At 37.7% G+C, this 25,653-nt stretch overlaps 1 protein-coding gene across 6 annotated transcripts in view; it reads left to right on the top strand.

Annotated features, from left to right (window-relative positions):
* The window catches only part of LOC116714382 (teneurin-3), a 193,402-nt gene that overhangs the window by 71,956 nt on the left and 95,793 nt on the right, over positions 1 to 25,653 (top strand). For all 6 annotated transcript variants that reach the window (XM_032554922.1, XM_032554920.1, XM_032554919.1 and 3 more), the window contains exons 4-5: positions 5,567 to 5,792; positions 19,478 to 19,716. In XM_032554922.1, coding sequence (XP_032410813.1) covers positions 5,567 to 5,792; positions 19,478 to 19,716 — 465 coding nt within the window. The remainder of the gene's footprint in view (positions 1 to 5,566; positions 5,793 to 19,477; positions 19,717 to 25,653) is intronic.

Genomic DNA, 25,653 nt, shown 5'->3' with positions numbered 1-25,653 from the left:
CAAAGCAAAGCTCAATAAACCTCACAGCTGTTTCATCTGCCTTCCCAGTTTGCACATTAAGGGCCAGCTTAATTCTCTCAGTCTTGATGGAAAACAATGCCAAGCTTTCCTAAAAGACTCATTTTTTGTGTGCCTATTTTTGAAAAAGGACAGTCAAACATAATGTATGCTTGCCACTGGGTAATGTGAATTAAAGTGGCAAAAGCCCATATTTATCATGGCCTGCCCCAGTGGCTTTCAGACATCCAACTCTTGCAGTGAAGTACACAGAGAATGAGCACTGCTAGTGCCACATTTTCCCTTTGAGTTACCTGGAATCACATTGAGCTTCTCACTTACAGGTTTTCATCATAGCGAGACCCTGTGCTGAGTAGAAAACTGTTTGTCAGAAATTGGATTCAAACCTACACCTTAAATTGGAGACCAGAAACCATGGCGCCTGACATCACTCAGACAGGCTGTCACCTACTGTGTGCAGGGAAATTGAGTACATGAACGAAATACATGGTGTTACGACCCGTACCTTTAAAAGAAACGTGTCCACCATATAGGCAAAAGGCCTAAATTAAACAGATGAATAGTTGAAGGGCAGAACATGAATATGCAATTAAAATGTTGACTGTGATATTAAACATGTGAAGTATGAATGTATATGAATGATATAATCCTTAAAGCCACAGAATGTTTGCATAATGTATTACTGAAACTCCATGAGGAGTAATGATTTACATTTAAAAGCTTAAAAGGGCAAAACTTGCTGCTCAGTCAGATCTTAAAGCCGGAGGTTCTGATGTGCAGGATGATAAGTTATGTTCTGGTGCATTTAGCCCAAAATGGAGCCATCTTTTTATATTCTAAAAGCTTTTGTTCACATTCAAAGCAGGTATGAGTATGATACCACAAACATTCAAAGAAAAAATCTAAGATACCATCTGCTACTTACCAAAAATGGCTGCAAATATTTGTATATAATCTTTTGTACTTATTTTAGTTCCTCTAAAGTTTACATATTTATGTGTTGCGTCGATATGCTGCGTGTTTGAAAACCACATTCAGGTTCCTTGTTTGTGCAAACAATCTTAAGTAATAAGCTGATTCTTGACCAAGATTGGCCAAGAATTTTATAACTGTAAAGTATTACAGTTATAATGGGATCTGTACCATTTAACATTTTCATTTGATGGGAAAAAAGTGTTAATGGCATAATCTGTCAGTGAAGCTATTTTTTTTTTATCAATACTTAGGAATTATTTACTTAAAACATGCTCCTGTATGTTCCTGAAAAGACACCTGTAAATTAGTTTTGTCTGATTTCAGGGGTACTATGACATTTGCACTAGAAACTATTGTTTTTGCAGTATACCAAGGATAAGTTAAAGAGAAAGATTAGAGTTTTTAGTGCTGCTTTGCGTATCTGTGCATACAATACTTTCTGAGAAGTCACAGATTTACTGCGTGTCACATCTCACTCTTTGGAAGGTTTATTGTGTGTTTAGAACCTGGTTTTCAGTTTGTGTCCTCAGCAACAAAACAGCTTATTTCATGCAACAGTTCAAGACTTTTAGCATCTCCGTTCATCATAAAGTGTCTCACAGTGAAAGCCTTCATGCTATATTCCCATCAAACATAATGCACCTGTGATGCAAACTCTGTTTTTTGTAGTGGCTCTGAGGCTTGGCTGCACTGCAGTTTCAGGCTCCCGGGGCCACAGCAGACAAAACAAGGGCAATCAAGATGCTGAGATCGATATGTAAACACTGAGATGAATGGATACAGTTTTGTTCAATATCTACCATGTATCTTTATTTGTAATGGCTTATGGGAATGCAGGCTGATTTCAGGGACTTTTTATTGAATATGTTGGTGTGAAAAGAAAAAGAATAAATACCAGAGTTTCATAAAGAAAAGAATTTTAATTGAATTTTGAATGGGATGAGCACATTTTTCTCATAACAAAACACTTTCTACATGTCAGTATCCACCCTTACCTTAATTTTCTTGATTTTCTTTAACCACTTTCTATAACACAGTTCAATTTTCCATCTCTGTTCCTGACTATTGTATGAAAAATGTTGCAGCTGGAAGTGAAGCTGAGCACATGGGTGCTGCAGGCTCCTGCAGCGCCATACGGCCTGGAGGAAAAAGTAAAAGCAGCCAGAGTTGGTAGATAACTTCCATTTCCATCAGCCTACTAAGCATTTTTCTAATACGGCTCCCATCTCACCCAGGAGCTGAGTGGATGTCTAGTATTCCTTATCACCAAGTCATGGCACTCTTATATTTTTCAAATGCCAGCACTGCAACTGATCTCTGGTAATTCATGCTTAATTTAGATATCAGCATTGGCTTTGAACACGGTGGCGTGGGGTGCTGAAGGGATCATGTTTGATTGGGTTTGATAAAACTCTAATCACAGTTCACAAAAAGGAGGGAAAAATAACAACCTTCATTTGCTTCTGATGATTTTGCTTTTATGGAATTTATGGCCCCATGCTGCTGCTGTGTAATTGCAGTCAGGACGTAATTAATCTTTGATTGGCCTTCTGCACTAGAGCTGTGGATTCTTGTTACTCCCGTTTCTGACTAGCAATCTATTCATCCCTGGGTCTGCAAGGACGAATATACATGTGGTGCTGTGCAAAAAAGTCTTAACCACTGGAACCTTTCTTATTTTGTTGGGATTTTATTATGTAGACCCAGACAAAGCAGTTCATATAGAAGAAAATGTATGCATTGTCTTCAGGTTTTTCACAGGTACAGTATATAAAATGTAAGACATTTCCTTTTTTCCCTGAAACATTCAAAGCAACCAGTTGTCTTCGGAAGTCTTCTGATTAATAAACATAGTTCAGTTGTGAATAATTTAAATCCAGAATAGGATGTTTTGTGAAGGCCTCACAGGTTTAAGAGAGAACATTATTGAACAAACAAGCATCTTGGAGGTAAAGGAACACAGGAGACAGTTCAGACAGAAATCATTAAACAACTTCCCAAACTCTGAAATCCTCACAGATCTCTGTTCAGTCCATGATCTGAACAGACATGGACATCCAGCTAAACCAATAGACTGGGCAGGGTCACAGAAACTATGGTGACTGTGGAGGAACTGCAGGGATGTGCGCTCAGGTGGAGGAATCTGCCAAGAGGGCAATTATTAGTGTTGCAGTGCAGTTCTCCTTTATGAAACAGTGGAAAGAAGAAAGTCACTGTAAAATAAGACGCTCTCTTTTAGATTTTACCAAAATGAAACCAAAACTGTTTGTCTGATACGGAAAATGCTACGGGGCTGATCTACAAAAGATTAGCACATACAAGATCAACTGCAAACTCAACAGCATTTCCAAACCTGACCTGTAAGCAACATGCAAACAGGATTGTGTCAGCATATGCAAAACATATGCAGATCATCAGAAAGTGCAAAATACTGGGAGGAGTTTATGTAAATGTAAATTCTTGCCACCCAAAATGCTCAGAAATGTCTGTGGTCATTGTGACAAGCAGGAAACATAGATACAATAGCAGAAGACACTGTTTGTCAAATATTTGGAACAATTGAAGAATATAAAATAATAAAAAAATAAGTTAAACATATCCTCCAGCTATGTCGATTTGAGGTGCAGGATTACGGAATAATTCCAGCACATCATAACTTTATGGCCTCAGACTGTTATGTTTTGATGCTCCTCAGGAGTGCATCTGTATTACCTACAAAAGGCGACACAGATAATTATTATTTGCTGCATGTTCCACAAATTGTGCTTGTAAAATCTGTCTGTATGGAACAGATTAAAGAAACCAGTTAAATACAGTAATCTAGAGCTTTGTTTTGATTAATGTTTTTACTGTGTACCACACTGTATGCTTATTTAAATGAAATGCATTATTATTATTATCATTATTTTATTATGACTTTCTACTTCATTCTTTTTTATTGACGCTTCATTCTCTGATACACTCAGAGACAACAGCCAGGAGCACAGAAAAAAAATCCTCATTTAAAGACGCAGTCTGCACCTCTTCTGCACATACATCTTTTTTTTTTGTTCACGCAATTTAGCACTCCTTATTTGTAAATTGGACCCTATGTTTGAAGAAAAACATTGCATATTACTCTGAATACCATGGTGAAACATGTTGTTGGCAGCGTCATGCTGTGGGGATGCTCTTCCTCAGTCAGCACAGGGAATCTCTTTAGAATTGCATCTTTGGATGTTTTATAAAATTTCATAAAAACTTGTAGAAGTTTGTTCTTTCAATGTGATAAAATAAGCAGTTTCAGGAGGTTTGAATACTTTAACAATTCAACGTCTAAAAAGCCTTTTTACTCAATACAGCTACAGTATAAATTACTCAGACAATATAGTATAATTGTCAGAAACTATTTCTACTCCACTGCTTCTCATGCTACGTTTTCTGTCCTCCTATATTAAACATTAGAAGGGAGTCCATATTGGTACTAATTGGTTGCCCGTACAGAAGCCTGAAGGTTTTTCCCTCTAAGCAGTGGAAATGATTGCCTTGCTCCGACTGGCATTCATGTTTCCTTCTAGCTGTGTGGTACCAAACGGCTCATTTGCCTCCACTGAACAGCTCGTTTCATGCACAGAAGGGCACTCTGAAAAGCCGAGGCGCGCACACACCCCCCCCCCCCCCTTACACACCCCGACACAAACTGCACGGCCATTAAAGGACCCCATTCAAAACAATGGCTTGTGTCCTTTCAGTGAGTCGCTCTGTGCAGCTGGCTGCACAGAGCGGATTTTTGGTCTTTGCAGACACACACAGACGCAGATACACACCTGCGGAAGCAAAGGTTAAATCATGCGCTGACCTTCAGTGTACATATTTGCTGTAAATCTAAACTCCTTTAGGCTTTGTAAAAATTCAGGCTGTCAATGCAAAAACAACAGAAGCTCCTTAAAACGGCACAGCTCCGGGCTTTCTCAATATTCTCCAAGCCTCTGTAAGGCAGGAAAGATGATACCCATTTGGGGCTCATTGGAGCAAATCAGAATTGTCAGCACTGTGGGTTTTTACCTTTTAAACAGGGAAGATGGATAGATAATCACCACATGCCATTCTGGGGGCCAATTACACAGCTTTGTGTGAAATTGGAAAACCTGTTCTTTCAGAGCCCTAATGGATGTTCTGGTCATTAGTTATTTGAGAGTCTTCTCTGGCTGTAATCAAACGTGAAGCATTGCGTTAAGCGCCCATAAAGGAACAGCTGCCTCTCTAAGTGACCTTCTGTTTAAGAGAACCCAACTGTCAGCCGTGTGGTGTTTTGTGACAATTATTATGTGTGTCTTCATAGAAACAGCCTCTTTTTTTGCGGTGGTTGCATCTCATCTTTATGTCTTGCTCTTGGTTATATTTGCTTTTCTTGGTCTGTTAAGTTGCCATAAGCCTGTCATGTAGTGTATAGAAGGTATGCAACCATCTGTCGTTTCTCAACTCTTTTAGCATATTCAATCAAAACAAACGCACAGTTTTTCCTTCAATTTTGATTTACCTAAGGAATATGTTAACTGATATTCTCTTGTTGCTCTCTCATGTTTCTGTCTAGGTGACAATCTGACTAGTCAGCAGGGCCCGCCTCCCATCCCACCTGCCCCGCCCCCACATAAGCAGCACCCGTCCATCACCTCCCTGAGCCGCAGCTCACTGGCCAACCAGCGGAGCCCAAGTCCACCACCCACAGCCGGCCTGGCGGCTGACTTGCAGAGCACGGCGGAATGCGTCCAGCTGCAGGACAGCTGGGTGCTGGGCAGCAATGTGGCCCTGGAGAGCAGGTGGGTGACCCGCAGCGACCACCAGCACAATCTGATGTCAAATTCACTGATTCAGAAAGCAGAATGATGCCCAACAGATGAACTGAAGCAAGCTTTAAGTGTAATAAATGTCTTTTCTCCCAACTCTGTTTCAGTCAGTGCCCCCAAAACCCATCCTATCAAATCTTATAGGATTTTAATTAAACCCTTTGGGAGAAAAAGACTCACTTATAACTTTGTTTTACTGCTTTACTCTAATTTTATAGTCTGGCTCACTTTAGATGCTTTAAATCTCTAACCAGCAGCATGTTTGATGTGTTTCTGAAACACCAGATAATTTCTTATATTTCTAATCATTTTAGTGATGAGTCGTGACTAAACCGACAATTTGCTTTTGTCATCTGAAATAATTCAAAGTAACAACCAAGCCTTAAAGTACCGGAAGAAAATGGACTGAACATCATGTTCTTGATAGACAGCACCCTCTTTGTAGTCACTGTGCTTTTTGTTTTTTTACTTTAAGAAATGTGGATACAACACATTCTCAGATAGATGATGTTGATCATTTATAGTAGAAGGAATTAACAGGATCATTCTCATGATTTGAAATATCTATGAAAGACTTTTGAACATGTCTTTTGCTCATCAGAAGACATTTAACCCAAATAACCTCTATTATAGCAGAAAAATAAAGCACTCAGTGCAATTGTGTTCAATATAAACACATTTCACTTGTTTATAATTAATTTGATTAAATCTTTTTAGAAGGCCAAATGTTAAAAAGTAAGTTTTAAGAAGCTTTCCTTAATTTTGTCTATACGTTTTTTGCTTGACAACTCCTCAGTTCAAAGCTAAGCTTCTTTTAACATCAAATTGTTTTTTTCAACCTTCTTTATAGCATCATTTAGCATAGTTGTTTTCTGTTTCAGCATCCATAAACTCTTCTCTTTAGTTTTCACCCTGTGAAAGCTTATAATGTACAGCCAGGGCTCCCAGTTTATCAGATATATTTCATGTCTCTCTCTTTCTCTCTCTCAGCCAAAGCAGAAATAAACTGCTGTAAATAAGTCATTCATGATTTATGCTCATAATTTTGTACTTCTAAAAGTAGCATGCATGGACAGTTTTGCAGCATTTGAGTCAATCTCAGACATAGCTGAATGTGGAAGTGCAATCAGAAATAAGAATGAACATCCATCTCGTTACAACTTCAATCATCAAAGTATTTCTTTTGGATTTTAAAAGATAGGCAGACTTCCAAGATGTGGAAGGAGAATTCCCTTTGATGCCCTTAAATAACATGCAGTACTACCTATTCTCTTCAGAAGTCAGCTAATGGGTAAGAGTGTAAATACACCTTGTGAAAGGAACTGCAGCCAAGAGGCTGACAACAACTCTGGGGGCCTTGGCTCACCACAAGTCTGACTTTTAAGATTGATGGTTCACAGGAAGTGTGCTCAGATGAGATTAAAAATAAACTTTTTTTTTTACCTTAATAAAATGCTTTGTATGAGGAAAAATAGCTCTGCACTTTAAACCGATCACACCTTCTAAATGGTTATACATGGTGGTGGCAGCATCATTGTTTTTGCTCAGTATGGACAAGGAAGCAGGCAGGACAATGATTGATGGTAAATCATTTAAATATATTTCAGTGCTCTAAGAGAAACCTGTTAGAGTTTGTAAAAGACTAGAGACTAAGACAGAACTTTAGAAATGACCCTAAACATAGCCTAGTCAAAGTTCAGATCAAACCTCAATGAAGAATTTGTTGCAAGACTTGCTTTCTATCAAATATGATGAAGTTTGAGCTGTTTTACAAAGTAGGATGAGCAAAAAACACTAAAACCCAAAAGACGTGAGGCTACAGTGGACCTCTGCCTATATTTGCAGCTCAGTGTTTGTGGCTTCATCTCTTTCTGGATTTTTCTGTAACTTAAAATCAATTGCAAAAAATTTGCCTATTTGCAGATTTACCCATGTCTACAGTAAAAGATTAGGAAAAAATCAGCTTGGGAAGCTGAAATCCCTGAACACAAAGCTTCTTGACACACTATTGGGTGCCATTTGCAAAGCAGCCAATCCCGGAGCACTGCTCATTTTCAATGGCACTAATTAGTTGTATCACCAAGACTGTAGATAATTAATACTGTAGAGCTAGTGCAAAGACAATTTCCACTGTACGTATTAATGTATATTAAGGTATATGTGTGGTTTGAACTATTACAATAACAGTTACAAGAATCTATAGTACTTTAAATTGAACCAAAGAGCCTCACTGGAAAACATTTTCTAATTGTCTGAATATGACTGAATTCTTTTTTCGCTTTGTTTGCTGATTTGTGTTGGTCTGTAGCATAAAATTATAATACAATTTGCAGTTTCTGACTGTAACATAAAAAAGATTAGGTAGGTAAGAGTACTTATGCAAACCACTGCAAATGCTTTTGGCAGATCTGCAGTGGTTTGTGTTTTGACCACTGGATTAAAGCATCTTAAACTCAATTTGTAGTAAATAACATATAACTAGAATAATGACTCCTTTAGCCTCTTTTAAGCTGGCAGCTTGTGTGTTACGTTTTAGCAACATGAACAATTAAACCAATCTCAGAAACTACGCAGCACTACCTCACAGTTCTTGTATTAAAAGCCTTTCCATTAGTTTGTGGCAAATAGGCTCAAATTGTATTAAAAGGGATGGATGCTTTCAGCTGGTGGGTTGTGGAACGCACAAAAAGCAACGCCCATCCTTTATAGCTGATGATTTTATTAATGTTTTAGTGTCACTCCTCCAAACTGGAGGGGGCATTGAAATGATAAATCACTTTGGGATTTAAAATATTTAGGGATGGCTTATTTTTAAGCCAATTTTAAGGAGCAGTTCTCATCAAGTTAAACTATTACACCACAAATTGGGCATGACATATTATAGCTCCTGCTGCGTTTGATTAATGACCACAGTGTTCACTGATTTTTCTGCTTTTTTGTAATCACCTGCACTTAAGGGCTGATTACTAGACATAAGACCAGCTCACAGTGAGAAGGAGAGTTCATGATTAGTGTGAAGTATGGGAACAGCAGAGAGCTTGCCAGTTGAAATCAAAGAGTCTATAGCTTAACGAGAATCTAGGTAAGCGGATTTTGTCTTATATCACAATCTGCTGTGCAAGATTCTATTTAGTATCTCAGCCAAGTTGTTTCTCCTGAAATATTAGATATATCTCTCCTAATCAGCAAGCTTAAAATATCTTGGCTAATGAAGTGCGGAGCATGGCGCTCTGACTAAGAAATAGCCTCGACTAGATGGATTCCAGCCCGATGTTTCCCTGCCAAGGGGTATGCACCCTTTTCATGATTGTAAACTTTAACTGGAGCAGCACAAAGCCAACTTCTTAAGATCTGATGGAATCAGCTGGGATGTGTGGTGACAGTTTTGCTTTTCCAGGAAGATACTGTAATTGAATACTAACCGTCCAGTGACCTTGAGCTGTCTTAGCTGTATCGACAAAACAATATGTACACACCTATCATCAGCCGAGGCATAAATCACTATCACCATGGTGGACTCTAAATCAAGTGCTTGTCAGTGGGTGGGAACCGAGGGCTGCTGCGAACCAACAGGGCCAAAAGGGAAGACCTGGTTCAGAACATAATTACAGATGTCATGAAAACCACCGGGTTGGGAAATGTAAACAGAAGCTCAAGAATGTACTCATTAGGCTGCCCTCAGGGGGTTTGGGGCAGCAAAGTCCAGGCAGCAGCATCTGTGTGTAGAGGATAGCTGCAGGTACCTTGGGGAGGTGAATCTCATTTCGGTCTCCAAGAGTGACACAGACTTTATTTCTCATGCAGCTCTGCAGACCTGCTCATGTGTGCACACGGTAAATTATTCCGTACAAGGGATTTGATTAAAAAAGTGTCAAGAATGAATCACAATGTTATGATCTTGCCTAATATATTTCCTGTGATATGACGACCCCTTTGAAAATAAAACACTCATTTGACAGCTTTAACTACTTTTACAGCAATTAGCAGTAATGAAATATGTGTGTGTAACCTCCCCTAGAAGTGTTGGTCTTCAAAGCCCGAGTGCGCTAATTTGACTTGGTACCAGCTAGCTTTCAGTGTTCTTTGAAAGAGTGACAAATTCTGCACTGTTTTACCACTGATCATTATTTTATGGTGATTGATAAAAGTCACTAATCTTGCTGCCTGGCAGCTTCTAACATAAATTTGGCTTATTTTCTCTCTAGAGGTACACCCAGTAGTTCAGGAAAAGTTGAACAAAACAAACATCAACTTCCACACGTGCATCTAACAGGGATTTAGTGATCCATGCAGGTTACTACTAGAGACAATATCAGGTTCATAAGAGTGAGAATGCAGCTGTTTAGCAAAACATCTTGTTCTTTTCATCAATCTCCAGCCATATTTTAAAGAATCTGTAATAAGTGTACTCATCTGTACATAAAAAGCTTCTTTTTATTTTTTCTCAAATAAAGCTTTAATGAATCTCAAGCTGCGTTTTAATCTATTAGGAATGTCACAGTGGAAATTTTTATTATGATGATTATTGTGTGCAGACTCATCACGATTAATATTCACACAGTTTTGTTAAAATGGGTTTAAATATGCTAAAATGATTATTAGACAATGAAGTTATCATGATAAAAGTGCTAATATTTAAATTTTCATGTCTGAGAAAAAAATATCAACAATAAAAACAATTTAATCTCTTCTATATGTGCAAAATTATAATCTAAATTCTTTAAACTGGTGATTGTAATACAATAGAGATTTAATTGTTGGAAATAATAAGAAGGATTTCAACAGTTGAATGTAAATCTGTTATGATAGTAATCAGCTGTTGTGCATTGTGGTTGTTTCTGGTGATTTTCTTGCTATGTCTTACAAAATCAGCAAACTTATGAACTACATTTTAAAAAATGACATCACAGACAGATTACAACATATATGGATCTTGTGTTTTTAGTATATTAATACAGTAACACTAACCAGCAGAAATGTTATCATAAAAATCATTAAACAGGTCATAGTTTCATCTCAAATCTCTTTGTAGTTTTATCTAATTCAGGTTTGCTGCGTCTAGAACTACATCATCATGGCACATCTGGTGAAATAAATAATTTGCATGCGCAAGATTAATTTATGAATACAGCTAAAACTGCCTAACTCAAGTTGTATCCAAGCAGTCAATTGTGAAGGCAATATTGTACATAATACACATGTGTTCAATATAATGTTCAGCTCAAGACAAAGTATTTTGAATTTTACACTTGAGAAGTTGAAATCTAGATTCCTTAAAAGTTTGAAATGGTGCTTAAATTCAACACAGATAAGCTAAGAGTTAGCAGCTAGCAGCTAACAGCCAGCTGAGGCCACACAGCTGATAAATCACTTGTCATCTTTTTTATTCATTTACTTACAGATTCTTTTGCAGATTTCTCAAGATGGTATACAAATAAAAAAGGTGTTAGGTCAACCAAACAATGAACTGAAGAATTACTTCTTTTGTAAAAGTCTGAAACGTGAAACCGTCGGGAAGAAAATAAAGCACTTATTTTCATATCAGAGGCTTAAAAAAAAGGATCAAGATGGGTCAAAAAGCATGATCTGAATCATATTCTGAGAGCAACTTAATAGCGTTACTTTAATGAGAAATATGATTGTGTCTACATATGGCAATCTACAGTCCTACTTTCTGATATGAACTTGATATAATTCCATGAAATGAATCTAAATTAAGTTTTATTCTTTTTATTTTGAAACCAGTGAGTCTGAGAAGTAACATTAGGCTGAGCAGCGATTCTGCTTGATATTGCCAACCACTGAGGAGACATTCAGATGTAAAAAAGGAAGGAGCACATTTAATTCACCCTGCAGGTTTCTCTTACTCACCACTCAGCTTCACCGAAATAGTTTTTTGTGATGTTTTCAATTAGATATTCCATTGAATTTCTTTGTATAATGAAGTGCCATGCCTTTGTCTGTCTCCCTAGAGACCAATGCACATACGGGGCAATTACTCTCCAGCAATACTTAATCCTTTGTTTTTAAATAGTTTATACGAGTGGGAGTGAAATTCGTATTTTTAATGCCATTATCTTGTAAGAGAGAAGCTCCAGAGTCTATGTGCTGCACTGAATAAATTAAGGTGTGCATCTGCTGCTACATTTGAATGTCCTTTGGAGCCCACTTCAACATTTTCTGCTCCTAAATTCAATGAGATTCAAATATGGCCGTCGTTATGATATTTCAGAATCAGTTCTTGAAGGCCTTGTGAGCCGCACGCTGCTGTTATAAATGTACTGTCAATCCTCATTGGATTCACGTGTCAAAGGAGTCCTGCGGTGAAATGAAATTATGTCTCAGCTCTAAAATCATCGCACTCCACAGTGTCCCACAGACAGTTCATTTTCCTGATGGAGAATGTGCTGGGATTGTTCTCGAGGGTGAGAAAAACTGGGAGTGGTAATTCAAGTACGTGGGATTTGCTCTGTGTCTGTGCGTAGGGGTGGACATAAGTGTGTGGTACGCACATGTAAATCATGACTCAGTCACGCTCGACATAAGAGGGGGGAAATTGAACTTTTTTTTCTGCAGTGTATGTCCACTCACTGTGTCATGATTGCACCAGGACTGATTAGTCATGTGTGAGATACCAGCCAACTGGCCCTCTGGAGCTGAGAGGAGCTCAAAGTGTTTGCTGGTTAACGGCCAATGTGGATGGTAGAGTAGACAAAGTAGTAATCCTCAAGATGTAGTTTTTTTGTATGTGTTTGCCTTCTTATTTATTTTTGCCAACATCTTTAGTGCCAAGCAAACACGTCTCTGCCACTTTCAGAGTTCTGCGACATTTTCTATTTATTGTAGTCAGCTTTAGAAACTGTTACTGCTGCTGTAGACGCTGCATATCGTCTACAGATATAAATTATTTAGCTACAATTTGAAACGGTATAAAGATTTTTAAAACTCAGTGTGGGGTAATATAAATAATTATTCATATAAACAGTTATTACACGTTATAGTGGAATAGTCCCCACCACAGCTGTGTCTAAAAATTACTCCAAGGCATAATTGTGCTAGAATTAGACTCCCAAGTTTGACTAGAAATATTCATGATGCATAACATCATGAACACTGATAGATACATGCTGGCAAATGTTAGTGGGTAGATTCCATTAGGCAGCAAGTGAGAATGTTGTAGAAAAAGTTCTTGTTTGAGAAGCAGGAAAAACAGGCAACTGTAAAGATTTGAGCGAGAATGATAAGGAGCCAGATTCTGATGGGAAGAGGATCGAGGCATCTCCACAACTGTGGTTGTTGTGGAACGTACTCAGTCTGCAGAGGTCAGACTAGCACAAGAAGTACGAAGAATGAACAGTGTACACGTTGAAATACATCGTACTTTGTAGCTTGTTGTCAAATACATGCTCGCCATTGTATGCAGTCAAGAGCACCAACCAAAGGGAAGTGAGCACCAGGACTGAACCACAGAGCAGTGGACGAAGTTGGCCTTTATCGATCCAGCGGAGCATCTATGGGACGTGCTGGACAAACAAGTCCAACCCATGGAGGCTCAAACCCCCAGCTCACAAGATTTAGAGGATCTGTGGCATCTTGGCATCAGATTCCCCAGGACACTTTCAGGGGTTTAGTGGAGTCCATGCATTCATATGTATGGAGCAAATAGAGCAACTAATTTTTTACAACATTTTGTAAACTTTTTTATTCCTTCAAGTTTGGACCCCCAAAATCTGATCATTTGCTGCAGCCATAAAGTATGTCCGTTTTTAATAAATAAAATTCATCACTGTACAATAAGGTTCCCCTTGTCCATGGCTAATAAATAGTTGATATTTATATTTTTAATGATTTCAAAATCACTTTATGAATCAGTTTTTATAATACATTAATTGAGGATGAGAACGAGACAAAACTGACTCGTTTCTTTCCAAATGGTGACCTAATCTGTTCATTTAGGAGTTTCTCAATTAATAATTTCAGAATACATTCCTACATTGTATGCATGTTTAGCATTAATAAGTATTATTCTTTAGTCTTTACTATTGTACTTTATAACTGCATTATAAAAAATTACAATTATCAAAATTGTAAAATTGCAAAGCTACCTATGTCAGGGTAACAATGCAGTCTGAAATGTTTAGTTTAACAATTCCACTGTTAAACTGATATGAAATGAAATATAGGTAAACAGATTTGGCTCTCTATTTGGCAAGAAATTGATCAGTTTTGACTCTTTATTGCCTTTAGTCAATGTATTATACATTCCCATTAATGATTTATTAAAGTGCTTGCAGCTTAATTAATAGTATATCTAAAATCTATTTATTAGGCATTTATAAGGAGAGCCTAATAACAATGACAAATATTTGAAGTAATTATAAATTTTTTCCTCCATTTTATCACCTCTCAGGTGACAAAGGTTGCTTACTTTCAACGTGATCTCTTCAGTCAGACATTTTATAGCAATGGAGAGAAATTGCAAAAGCAGTGGAAAATGTTGCAATGTTGCATTGCAGTATTCAGATAGACTGCAAGCTGCACAGACCAACTGGTCTGCAGCAGGAAGATGAGAACCCACTCAAATGTCATGCATTCTGGGTCTGCTGCAATAAAGCTTCTCAGCATTTGTAGAACCAGGATCCCAGAAGCTGTTTTCCAGTTAAACCTGTAAACTTTTATATAAGCACTTTTATATGAGCATGTGAAAAAAAGGAATAGATGTAAAAACCAAGACTGTTAGGTGCCTCACATGCAATAAATCAATCTGTTTGTTCAGGTTTTGATGGGGTTGAGATTGCTCCATTTTATAACATAATCAAGCACTCTTGCATGGCTCAGTGGATTAGGGTAGTTTAGGGAGGTGGTCATAATGATATGCCCAATTACAGTACTGTATCTGCACAACAGCTAAACTGTTGTTCTGTCAAACACAATCAGAGTTATTAAAAATGATAAAACCCCACCTGCAAATAATCCGAGCCCCCTGTTGCAGCAATCCAGGGTTGTCCCCCGCTGCTTTCCTTGGGCAGGATGACACTGAAGAACAATCTCATGGTGCAGAGCTAGCAGCAGCATCATAGCACCTGCTAGCAGACCCCCTGTCAACAGGGCAGGTGGTGCTTTGATGAGGAGACCACTGCGACAGCGAGTGTGAAAACAAGTCACTGCAATGTCAAATTACATCTGTGGTCATTTTTTAAGGCCATATTTAAAGCAACCTGATTATTCCAGCTCTCACCTTGGATTTCTAGGACTAACTCAGAGCGCTGGTGAACATACAGATTACACATTCTGAAGCGCTCCATCCTCATTGTTTCTTATGTGCTCTCTCGTCCCTACAGCTGGAGCTTAGCCATGGACACATCCACCCACTCCGTGTTTAGTCTTTTGTCCTCTTTGAGCATGTTTTTAAATGTCATCATGATGACAAGCAATGTTGTGAGTGCAGTGGAGAGCAGGCCGGCTGCCGCCTTTGTGTTTCAGGCTCCTCAATGGGACAGACAGGCGTGCACACCAACACGCCGCCATCTCACCGACACTCAGGCATTCATTCTCAGCCTCACACTTTCCTCATTGTCTCTCTTCCTTCTCTCTCTCTTGCGCTCACAACACACCACTGGCAGGATTAGCATAGTAATGTGCCATGTTGCATCACACTGACTGGAATCAATTACAGCCGGTCATCCAGTGTCTATAGCAGAAGACATTTACACTAGTCTGCTGTTTGTTAATCATGTCCAACAGGAGTTTATCTTTAGACCCCTTCAGTCTGCATTTTAGAAAGAAAAGACAGAGGGGTAACATGAAAGCCATCAACATGGGAATTACTTTAAATGTCAAGTGTAATAAATGTCCATAAAAGGAATTTGTCTCAGATGCTGGAGCATAAAGTTTTTCTCTCATCCACTGGTGTTCTGGTATGAACACCCAGTAGTCGTTTTCAACAGTGTATATTTTCTGAATGCAACTTTTTACATGTCTGGTGCATCTGTAGTATCTTGTAGTGCGTTGCAAAAATATCCCTACCTTCTGAACTGTTGCTTACTTTATCATATTTAAACCACAAACGTGGGATTTTCAGCTTCAAAACCTAACTATTTGTTGGTCTATTATCTGAAATTCCAATAAAATACAATGAAGTTTGTGGCAGCAACATAGAAAAACGTGAAAATTTTTGGCTGGTATGAATATTTGAAGGCACCCTATGTGTAATATTTTTTTATGGTATTATGTTGTTTTTTTTCTCTTTCTCAAGTTCTGCTGCTTTAGAATTGAAGGCCATAAGAGAATAATATATTCATAGCATTGCTTAAATAAGATTGTGCACAGATTTCACTGCATCTGTTTGCAGGCAACACTGTTTCCACACTATCTACCCAGAATGCATTAGGTATTCACCTTCCTTAGATAGAGTACAGTTTCTTCTTGCACACGTGTGCACGAATCCACGAGTCTGTCTAGCTCATCAGATTGCATCTACTTACACTTAACTCCCCAGACAGCAGGGTCTATTTGCCTGTGTGTCTGACTGCACGTCTGCCGCCGCCAACGTTGTGCAAGTTTTGACCTCAATTCATACCTAACTTCATATTACGGAGTCTGGCGCTACAGCTACAGTGCGGATTGTTCTAGAATGGGTAATCAGAACTTTTCCTGCAGATGGCGGCTGCATTGTCATTCCATCTATGTGGCATTGTAACCTTTAAATGGAATCCCTGTCTGATCATAACGGCACGTGTCATTCAGGGGCGTCGAAGAGCTCATCTGACATTTGTTCTTTTAGTCAAGAATTGATCAGAACAGATTTTCCTCAGAGGGAACCTCACAGGAGACAAACAGCGGCTGAAATATCAGCTGCAGCACCGAAATGTGAACATCGTCTCATGGTGAGCACGTAAAAACAACACACTCCACTCGACGTGGGAAACTTTATGAAGAAAATCCTTTTGCACTGAAGTGTTTTGATGACAGAAACAGAGCACTTTAGGAACATTCAGAGTACTTCTAATTATTAAGTGGAACTACACAAAATTTCAGCTTTCTGCTTCAGATTTTCTGCTCAGTTTGCCAGATTTCAAGCTCTTTAGTAAAGAATCACAGCCTTTACAAAGATTACATAGATACTTCACAGGTGCTGCACAAATAATTGATGAACAAACAGGCTTTATCAGTATATTGGTAAGTTTGAATTTGCAGTTACCCTGGCAACCTCTTCTCTCGGGATCTGTACAGACATTAAAACCCTTTACCCACCAAAGTGAGGAGAAGTGTTATGTAAGAATTTTAGAAGTACAGAATAATTAAGATGTTAGTGGAGCAAAGCAAGTTTCAGAACATCATGTTCATTGGTTTAAATAGATTTTTATATGAATATAGTTTCATTCTTTGTTCCTGCTTTTTCTTCAAAAAAGATCTGTGTTTTCTCATTAAACTCTTTAAAAAAACTTTTGTTTTGCCACCAACATTTAATTTGACTCAACTTATAGTTTGAGCCAATCAGTGTTAAATACGCTTGATTGATCACAGAAAAGTAAAAAAAATTAAAGTAAAAAAAAAAAAAAAATAGCTTTTGACACTTTAAAACCAACTGTACTGCATTTTCTGTGCCTTTGACTAATTAAGAAAAACCCAGATATTTTGTCATGACCGTGTAAGCTTCTGCTTGGATCATTTAAAGGGGGATATAAAGAACAAAATCTTATACTTTGTTCTTTATATATGTTTTATGTTGTTAACTCATCAAAAATATACCTTGAGAGTTGCTTTGGTTTTTTCTTGCATGTGTGAGGAATCCTTGAATCTCCCCTGGCGGCCATTCAGGTGCCTGCAGCAGCAATTAGCAAACACCTGGTGGAACTGTGCATCCGCTGAACTGAACATACAGGCTATTTCTCAGTCCAACGCTCCGGTTGTAAATGGTAAAATGAGAAGCATTGTTGTGACATGCTGAAGGCGGAGGGTTGGAAAGAGTAGGAGCTTCTTAAAGAGACAGACACCAATTTCAAGGCATCAAATTGCGAAGTCAACTTTCTGTTGATTCATGTTTGATATATACAGTATTTTTATAAAAACTCAAGGTAACAGTTAATTGATTGTGCCATCTTCCTGGGAAATACATAACACCACCATTGTAAAACACTGGATTTAAATGGAGGCACATCTGTTTATGTTTTGTAAAATTTCACCCCAAACACTCTGCTCACTCCACAAGTATAAACGAAACGTGGATGTCCAGCAGTCACAGATTTCAGAAAATAGACATGCTTTGTTTTGGTACAAAATGAACAAGAACAAAAGCAAAATACTGCATTAAGGTGCTGGTTGAAGCTGGTCAGTGTCATTGGAAGAATGGGTTAAAGTTACTGCAAACAAAATGTTTGACCCAACTTTAAAAAACAGATTCCAACCAAAGGCTAAGAAACTTTATGTGAACTTGTGATGCTGGATAACAAGCAGTGTAAATACATTTTTTTTTAAAAGTTTAATTATTTGGATCACACTAACTAACATAAAACATCAGGTATATTCTGTTTAATGGCAGAGAAAGAAAAAAAAGTTAAATGTATTTTTATGCTGTGAAAATGTAAATACCATGTATGAACTATATATGATTATTTAAATAGATTCTGAAACTTGTGACCTCTCTACATTTTGAAGGACAATGTTGAGCTCCAGCCCAAAGTGTTCCAGTTGAACAGGCAGAACCGTGATGGAGCCAGAGAGGCAGCCTTAGGTGGAATGTGTGCAAGAGAGCATGTGAAGTGTTCATGCAGAGCGGCCTCTCCTGAATAATAAAATAACCTTAAACAATCCATTCATGATTATGTTTTAGGGGTTTTTATACTAAAAAAGGAATGCCAGTTCTTTTGTTTGCTAGCTTTTACTTTTAAAGTGTTGCATTTTTCACTAATGATAAATTCTGTTTCAATGTTCCTCTCTTTTAAACTCACATAATCAATTTGATTACCTGCAAAAGAACAGTGTGGTGTTCATTTAAACCTTTTGTTTGGAGCTTCTAATTATTTCAGATATAAAAACAATACAAAAAAACAAGTGTGAAATCAAACATTTGTTTAAAATTTGGTTAAATAAAAAGGAAAAAGTAGTATAATAATACAGCTGCAGACTGGTATAATGTCTGCAAACCGTGGTCAATTTGTTCAATTTCCCTGGCTGTCCCCATAAGCCGGAAGGCATTTGGGTATTAATCTCTAAGTAGTGGCAAGTGTGGCAACAAGACTTAATTCATTTACTTAAGAGCTTTTCACGTGGGGTTTAAAAGTTAATAAGACGATCACTCTGTGGTGTATTTGATTAAACCCTGTTAATTACCCCAGGTATAATGGGCTATTAGCAAAGGCCTGGTTGTAAAAGGGCAAAAGTGAGATTATTGTTTTTATGAGGTACTTTTGGTCCACCTTTCTCAGTGTCAGGATAAGATTGGATATTAGATTAAAGCTGAGATCCTCCTGCAGAGCTGCTCATGTTGGAGTCTTTGAGTGGTGTTAAATATGTTCGAGTTAATCACTTTTATTAAGATTTTAGCAGCTTAAACTGATTCGTAACTCATTTAAGCTATTAGGATTTGAGTTAATGCTAGAGAGCAACCAGCTTTTAAATTCATAAGATTATAATCTTCATTTTCATTTTTGTTTCAGGCACTTTCTATTTAAAACGGGGACGGGAACCACACCGTTCTTTGGCGCCACAGCTCCCGGTTACACCATGGCAACAGGAACCGTTTACTCCACGCCTGCACGCCCTTTGCCCAGAAACACTCTGTCCAGGGGGGCTTTCAAGTTCAAGAAGTCACCTAAACATTGTTCCTGGAAATGCACTGCCCTGATCGCTGTGGCCGTGGCTGTAGTTCTCTCCATCATTCTCTGCTACTGCATAGGTAAGGCTCAGAGGAGATTGCAGCAGCTGTAACGTTTGGCAAAAGTTTACATTTGGTTGCACTGCACGCATGGGAAAGTTTCAGGAAATGTATTTGCTTCCAAGAATCTGACAGCTATTAAAATAGCTTTAAAAGGAAAAAAATCCGAAGGTTGACCTGCTTCCTCCCAAAACTTTAAATGAGTGTGAAGCAGAGTTTTGCTTTAGTCTCAGTTATGGACGCACATCCGAAGAGCCCTTCCATCAGATTTAGCACTTTATACAAAAATATATACACCCCTTAAACATTCTTCACACTTGTAATTTCTGAAAAGTGCGGAATACATGGCATTCACCCCTTCACACCTCTACCCAACTTTTTCCTCATGGTATGTCTCCCTGATACAGCTTACAAATGGGACTTCCTTTGGCTTTCTTTCAGGGATATTTTCTCCTTCCCAGTCTTCCATTAAGGCCAAATTTGTAGAAAGAACGGCTAATAGTTATCCTGTGGAGAGACTATTCCACCTGAGCTGTGAAGTTCTGCATCTCCTCCACAGTTACCATGATCTTCTGTGATTAATTATAACAGTGTCATGGTGGGTTAGCAGTAAGAATCAGTAGTCATTGTATTTTTTCATAATTATAGTCGGAAAAAAATATTTAATGAGAGCTGTGACAGTCACTGGTTGGGATTGTTATATTTACAAATTGAATGTTTTTTTCCACTGTTGGCTCAAGGAGAGCATTGATTGATATCAAAATATTAGAAAATATGACTGAATATAATCACTGTGTCCTTTAAGCAGAATGATTGCAGCCACTTAATGTAACTGGTGTGCTGAAGTATCCTATTCGACTATGAGTAAGATTTAATTTAGAGCAGCTTTTGTGTTTTCAGGGTTTTGAATGCAGAGATAAATGTGTTGGGGAAACAAATAAATAAATACATTTTCATTATAAAAAATAAAGACAAAAATAAGACATTTCCTGACATTAAATAGTCAGATGTATAAGAATAATAAAATCAGACATTTGCAAGTAAAAACAGACAGAAATCCTCAAAAATGTTTAAATTTATTGAGATGCACAGCTGGATCATTTTCAAATGGTGTTTCTTAAAATCTGATTTCCGATGTCTGAAAATATACTAGTTTAGATATAGCACATTTGTGCCTACTATTATAGTATAACATATGTTTTTTAGAAAATTTATGACTTTGAGAATATCAGGCTTACAATTTCTGAGCTTTTTGGCAGAAATGATCTACAATGGCCCTGGTACTCTGTTGTAACGCCCCTCTTTAGTTCGCCGTTGAGCTGATTCTATTTACAGATGATGGATTGAAGTTTGTGGTTGCAACATAACAAAACCAGGTATAAATTGCCTTGCAGGGCATTGTTGGTACAGTTTCCGTATCAATTCATAAACAGACTCCTACTAACTGCAATCTTTCACCATCAGAACCCAGTCGACTGTTTCAAATCAGTTTATTTGGAAGAATCAACAAAAAGCCACACACATTCAGCTGCAGCTGAGTGTTTTTGAGGACCTGGTGACGAGATGCAGTTCTACCTGTCACATGAGTTTATGCAACCAGTATATCTTTTTGTGCCAGAGGCACTGAATTTCAGATTTAGGTGGGGGAATATTATCTGCTCTGGCATTGAACAATTGTCTTCCGGTCAAATGGAACAAATGATTGACATGCCGCTGGGAGTGAATGGAGATGGCATTCCTCCTCCTTGCTGTTCTGCAGCAATTGCAGATGTCGAGATAGGATTCAGAGGAGTTTATCTGACCAAGCCTTCAGTCAGATATGCAGACAATGCATCAGTACATCCTCCAATAATAAAAAAAAAAATTGTTGTTGCTTTTCTATTTGACAGGACGCTGTGCATCATCCCAGTGTTTGTGATCAAACGCTTCGCAGAACAATGCCCTGTTTATGTCCACCTGAGTTTACATTAAAACACCATCTCTGAAGTTCAAACAGGATTGTTTTAGTGAAGTTTTTGAACCAAATTTGTACAAAAAGAGAACCAGTTTTCAGAACATGGAATGTAAAGAAGAGACTGGTCCACAAAGCCTTTGTTCTACGAGAACTAAAACTGTCCTATGTGGTGAAACAGGAAACGCTTTTATCTCGGTCAGGAGGATAAGATACTCTCCCTCCACTCTCCCTCCTTGGGGCATTATTTCTTACAAGAAAGCGTTTTTCTTTTTTTGCTGTTTTTATAGCATATGTCAAAGCTGACTCCTTGGTAACCTTTGGAATCTTGACCACAGCAATAAACCTGTTACAGATTCATCTTCCCTCATGCCCTCCCTTGTCATCCAAGCCCTTAATCCTTCCACTGTGGCTTTCTGCCTGAGCGGATATATAAGTATTCACCCAGCTTGGAGGCAGAGGAAATGTGACACCGTTGTATAAAGAGAAATATAGCGATGTTGGAGAGATCCTATATAACCAGTGTTTTATTGCTGAACAGAGAGGGGAAGTGCTCCCTTGGAGGAGAGGTCATAAATGTGCTACATCAGTATCGATATTCATAATCCCTTCATTGACTTAACTGGTTTGTTACTTTGTGTGGTTCACACTGTGATGCAATGGCTAATGTGCTCAGCTTACTGAGGGAAAGTCTAACTTCTTCAGCTATTGTTTCAAACTACTCTGCTATATTTATTCATTCACAACATTTTTATTCTTAACAATCTCATAAATCTTTGCAGAGCTATTGGGTTTTGTTTGCAGGGTGTTAATTATACTTATTAATTTAGATACCTGAATCTTTTTCTTCATATTGTGAGATCAGAGCAATAAATGTATTTCATTAATGTCAAGTCTTACAATAAAGATGCTGGAATTAAGTTCACATATATGATTTAAATAACTGTAAACATTTAATAATGTTTCATATGAAAAATCAACACAGACACTCAGTAATATTACTACCCATCCATTCATTTTTATTATTATTAACAAGTTTTATAGTAGCATAATTATCCTCAGAGCATTAACGTTAACTGTTGTTTTAAAAACACTTCAACTCTTTAGATTTATTCTTCTGTAAATTTTTCTAAAATGGTTTGAAAAGTTTCTGGATTCTGTGACAAAACCCTTCCTTAATGAGCTCTTCTTTTACAGTCATTAATTAAGTAAATAAAATACATTTAATCTTGTTTTAGATGATTTTACTAGTACTGGTGGCATTTCTGTAATGTAGATATTCATGCCTTGCGTCAAAGGCATGGATCCCAATATTCCCAAACTCTTCATGCTCCATGGCATACTGAGGTTAAAAGATCAAAAATAAAACGAAGCAACATGTTGGATTCAGGTTAGCTTTCATGTTGCTGCTGATGCTCCTCCTTAGAGCTGCAGAGTTTTCTCCTCAGTTATTTAATTATTAATTGCAGTAAAAACCTGAGACAGCTTCCACCCCTCTAGATGTTTGTAAATTCACGGAAATTACAGCCGATGTTGTGTTTTCTCCTCTTTAACACTAAAATATCTCTGTAGAAGGTGATTCTGAGCAGCAGACTGATCAGTGGCATGCAGCTTCTGCAACAGGTGAAAAGCTACCAATATCTGATTTCCAAAAACACAAAAGCTTTCCATCTAGATCAGTAGTTTCAGCCAATATCCATAAGAACCAGTTCTGATCCAATCTTGTCGGATTATTTGCATTTTATATGGAATACAGAATCAAAACTAGCCCATCACTATAGAGGTCATAATTCACATAGTGATTCTAGTCACCTGCCATCTGCAAATATTTTGAACCAGCCTGCAAGAAACATCTTAAAAATGTATTTCTAATGGAATTTTTTTTTTTTTTAATAATTACATTCAAATTTTTGTCTAATGACCATTTGATAAGTGGATTATTTTTTTTAAATAAAGATAAAAGATAAGACTCTAAATGTTGAGCCTGAGTGGATCCACTGTGTCTGAATCAAAGATTTTCTTTCTTTGAAAAGATTTTAGGTTGCAGATCTCTTAGTTACTTTATATCAAAGGTGGAGACAGAGGAAACTAACAGTATGAACTGACAGAAAAATTAAAATCATACTACTAAGCCCACATGAATTAAAAGTTACACACAATGTAACCATTTAGTTGTTATGATACCTAGAGTTCACAAATTTCTAAAATTATGGTTCTGCTTCTGAGAAAAAACTATTCAACTATTCATGAAATGCAATTTTTGAAATGAATTCACAACTATTTAAGGTTGAAAACAGAACAAAGCACACTTAGCATCTGATTTTAGAAGGTGCAATGTACTTACTGCAGAATCAGGAGCAACATATCAGATGCTAATATCAGCAGGGCAATCCTGGGCAGGTCACCTCTCCGACTCACTGGAGTCATTTTGGAGAATGTGTTAAGAACTTAAGGTGAATATTAAACTAAATAAATACAATAATGTATTTATCTTCCTACTGATTGTAGTGTTTCTAGAGGGAGATTCATTTTCCATTCGATTAAATGTGGTAGAAACCTGGTGTATAGTTAATATGATCATTATTATGTCTGAAAACCTTAAATTCTTTTAAACAATCTTACTGTAAAAGTGTAATACAGCTAACATGGAATATAGACTTTGACTTTATTTATGAAGGTTTAAGTTGTAATCATGGAGTCAAAACCTCACTTTTCTCTCTCCCATAATTTAGAAACAGTTTTGGACTTAAGTGTTCCTGAACTGGGCTCATTTAGTTTTGGGAATTTCATGTTTATGTTTGAGTGTTTTTAACAGATTCACCCTTGTTTCTCTTGCCTCAAGGTGTCTAAGAATGTTTGCACAACTTCTCATATCTTGCATTCACCACCTGGCGCCATGACTGAAATAGTGACAATGTGCACTCATATTTTAATACTCCTCCACCGTCGGCTCACTCAGCCTCATTATTAAAAAGATAAGCTCTAAGACAAATAAATACACAGCTGCATTTGTTATTTGCCAAAATGGCCCATGTTTGAAGTTAATGGCAACACACCAACTTATTTGCTTTGTGTTTTTATTTATGAAAAAAAACAAAATCTTCATAAGAAGAGCTGCATTAAAAATCTGGAGACTGGCTAATCGAGCGCAACAGCTCCTGCAATTCAAATGAGGCAAACCTGCTGAGGTGAGTTTTTCCCATTACTGCAACCTGGCTGAACTGGAAGAATTTCAACAATTGTTCTGATAAAAGACGGGCCAATCAGAACCGACTTCAGCTCCGCTGCTCTGAGTGCAGAAACAACGCGGACAGATTGTGTGAAAACAAGAGAAAGATGACCTCCTCCTCTACCTCACTCATTTGAGTTCTTATCTTTTGCCTTACAAATGTTAAAGATGCTCATTTTCAAGTAATATAACAGAAGTTATGGCTTGTAACGCTGTGTTTACATGGATGAAACTTCCTTAAACAGGATGGTGCAGGAACCTCCTCCTGTGAGATAAAAACATTACAGCTTCGAATTCTTCTTGAACAGAAGCAAAGAGAATCTAATCTTTGCTTCATTTACCACAGAATCCAAAATTAAACCCCTGGTTAGGTTTGTAGAAGGGATTTTTTTCCAACTGGGAATGATGGAGAAACTGTCCTGAGAGCAGCAGCCTCTCAGCCATGAGCTGCTCTGCTTGTTTCTAAGAATCCCCTGAAGGCATTTGTAGCAGCTAGCTTCTAGTAGAAATAATATTTAGCTCCATAATCCAGAGCTGTTGAGCTCCAAGTTGTTGTTGTCACTCTGACTGCAGATCTCTTATAAATGCATGAAAGTTACATGTATTAGAGGTTATTACTCAGTACCAGAGAATCTGAATATGACTCTGATCTGGAGCCAGGACACACAGACCCAGTTTGTTTCTATGGCACACTCTGCAGGGGCTTGAACTGAATAACATAGGTCTATATTACAATAATGTATATAATTTTACAAATACTTGGCTACAAAAGTCTTCA

Source organism: Xiphophorus hellerii, chromosome 23 (genome assembly GCF_003331165.1).
Source record: "Xiphophorus hellerii strain 12219 chromosome 23, Xiphophorus_hellerii-4.1, whole genome shotgun sequence".
NCBI lineage: Eukaryota > Metazoa > Chordata > Actinopteri > Cyprinodontiformes > Poeciliidae > Xiphophorus > Xiphophorus hellerii.
Note: the sequence above shows the minus strand (reverse complement) of the source record. Positions and strands in the feature narration are given on the sequence as shown.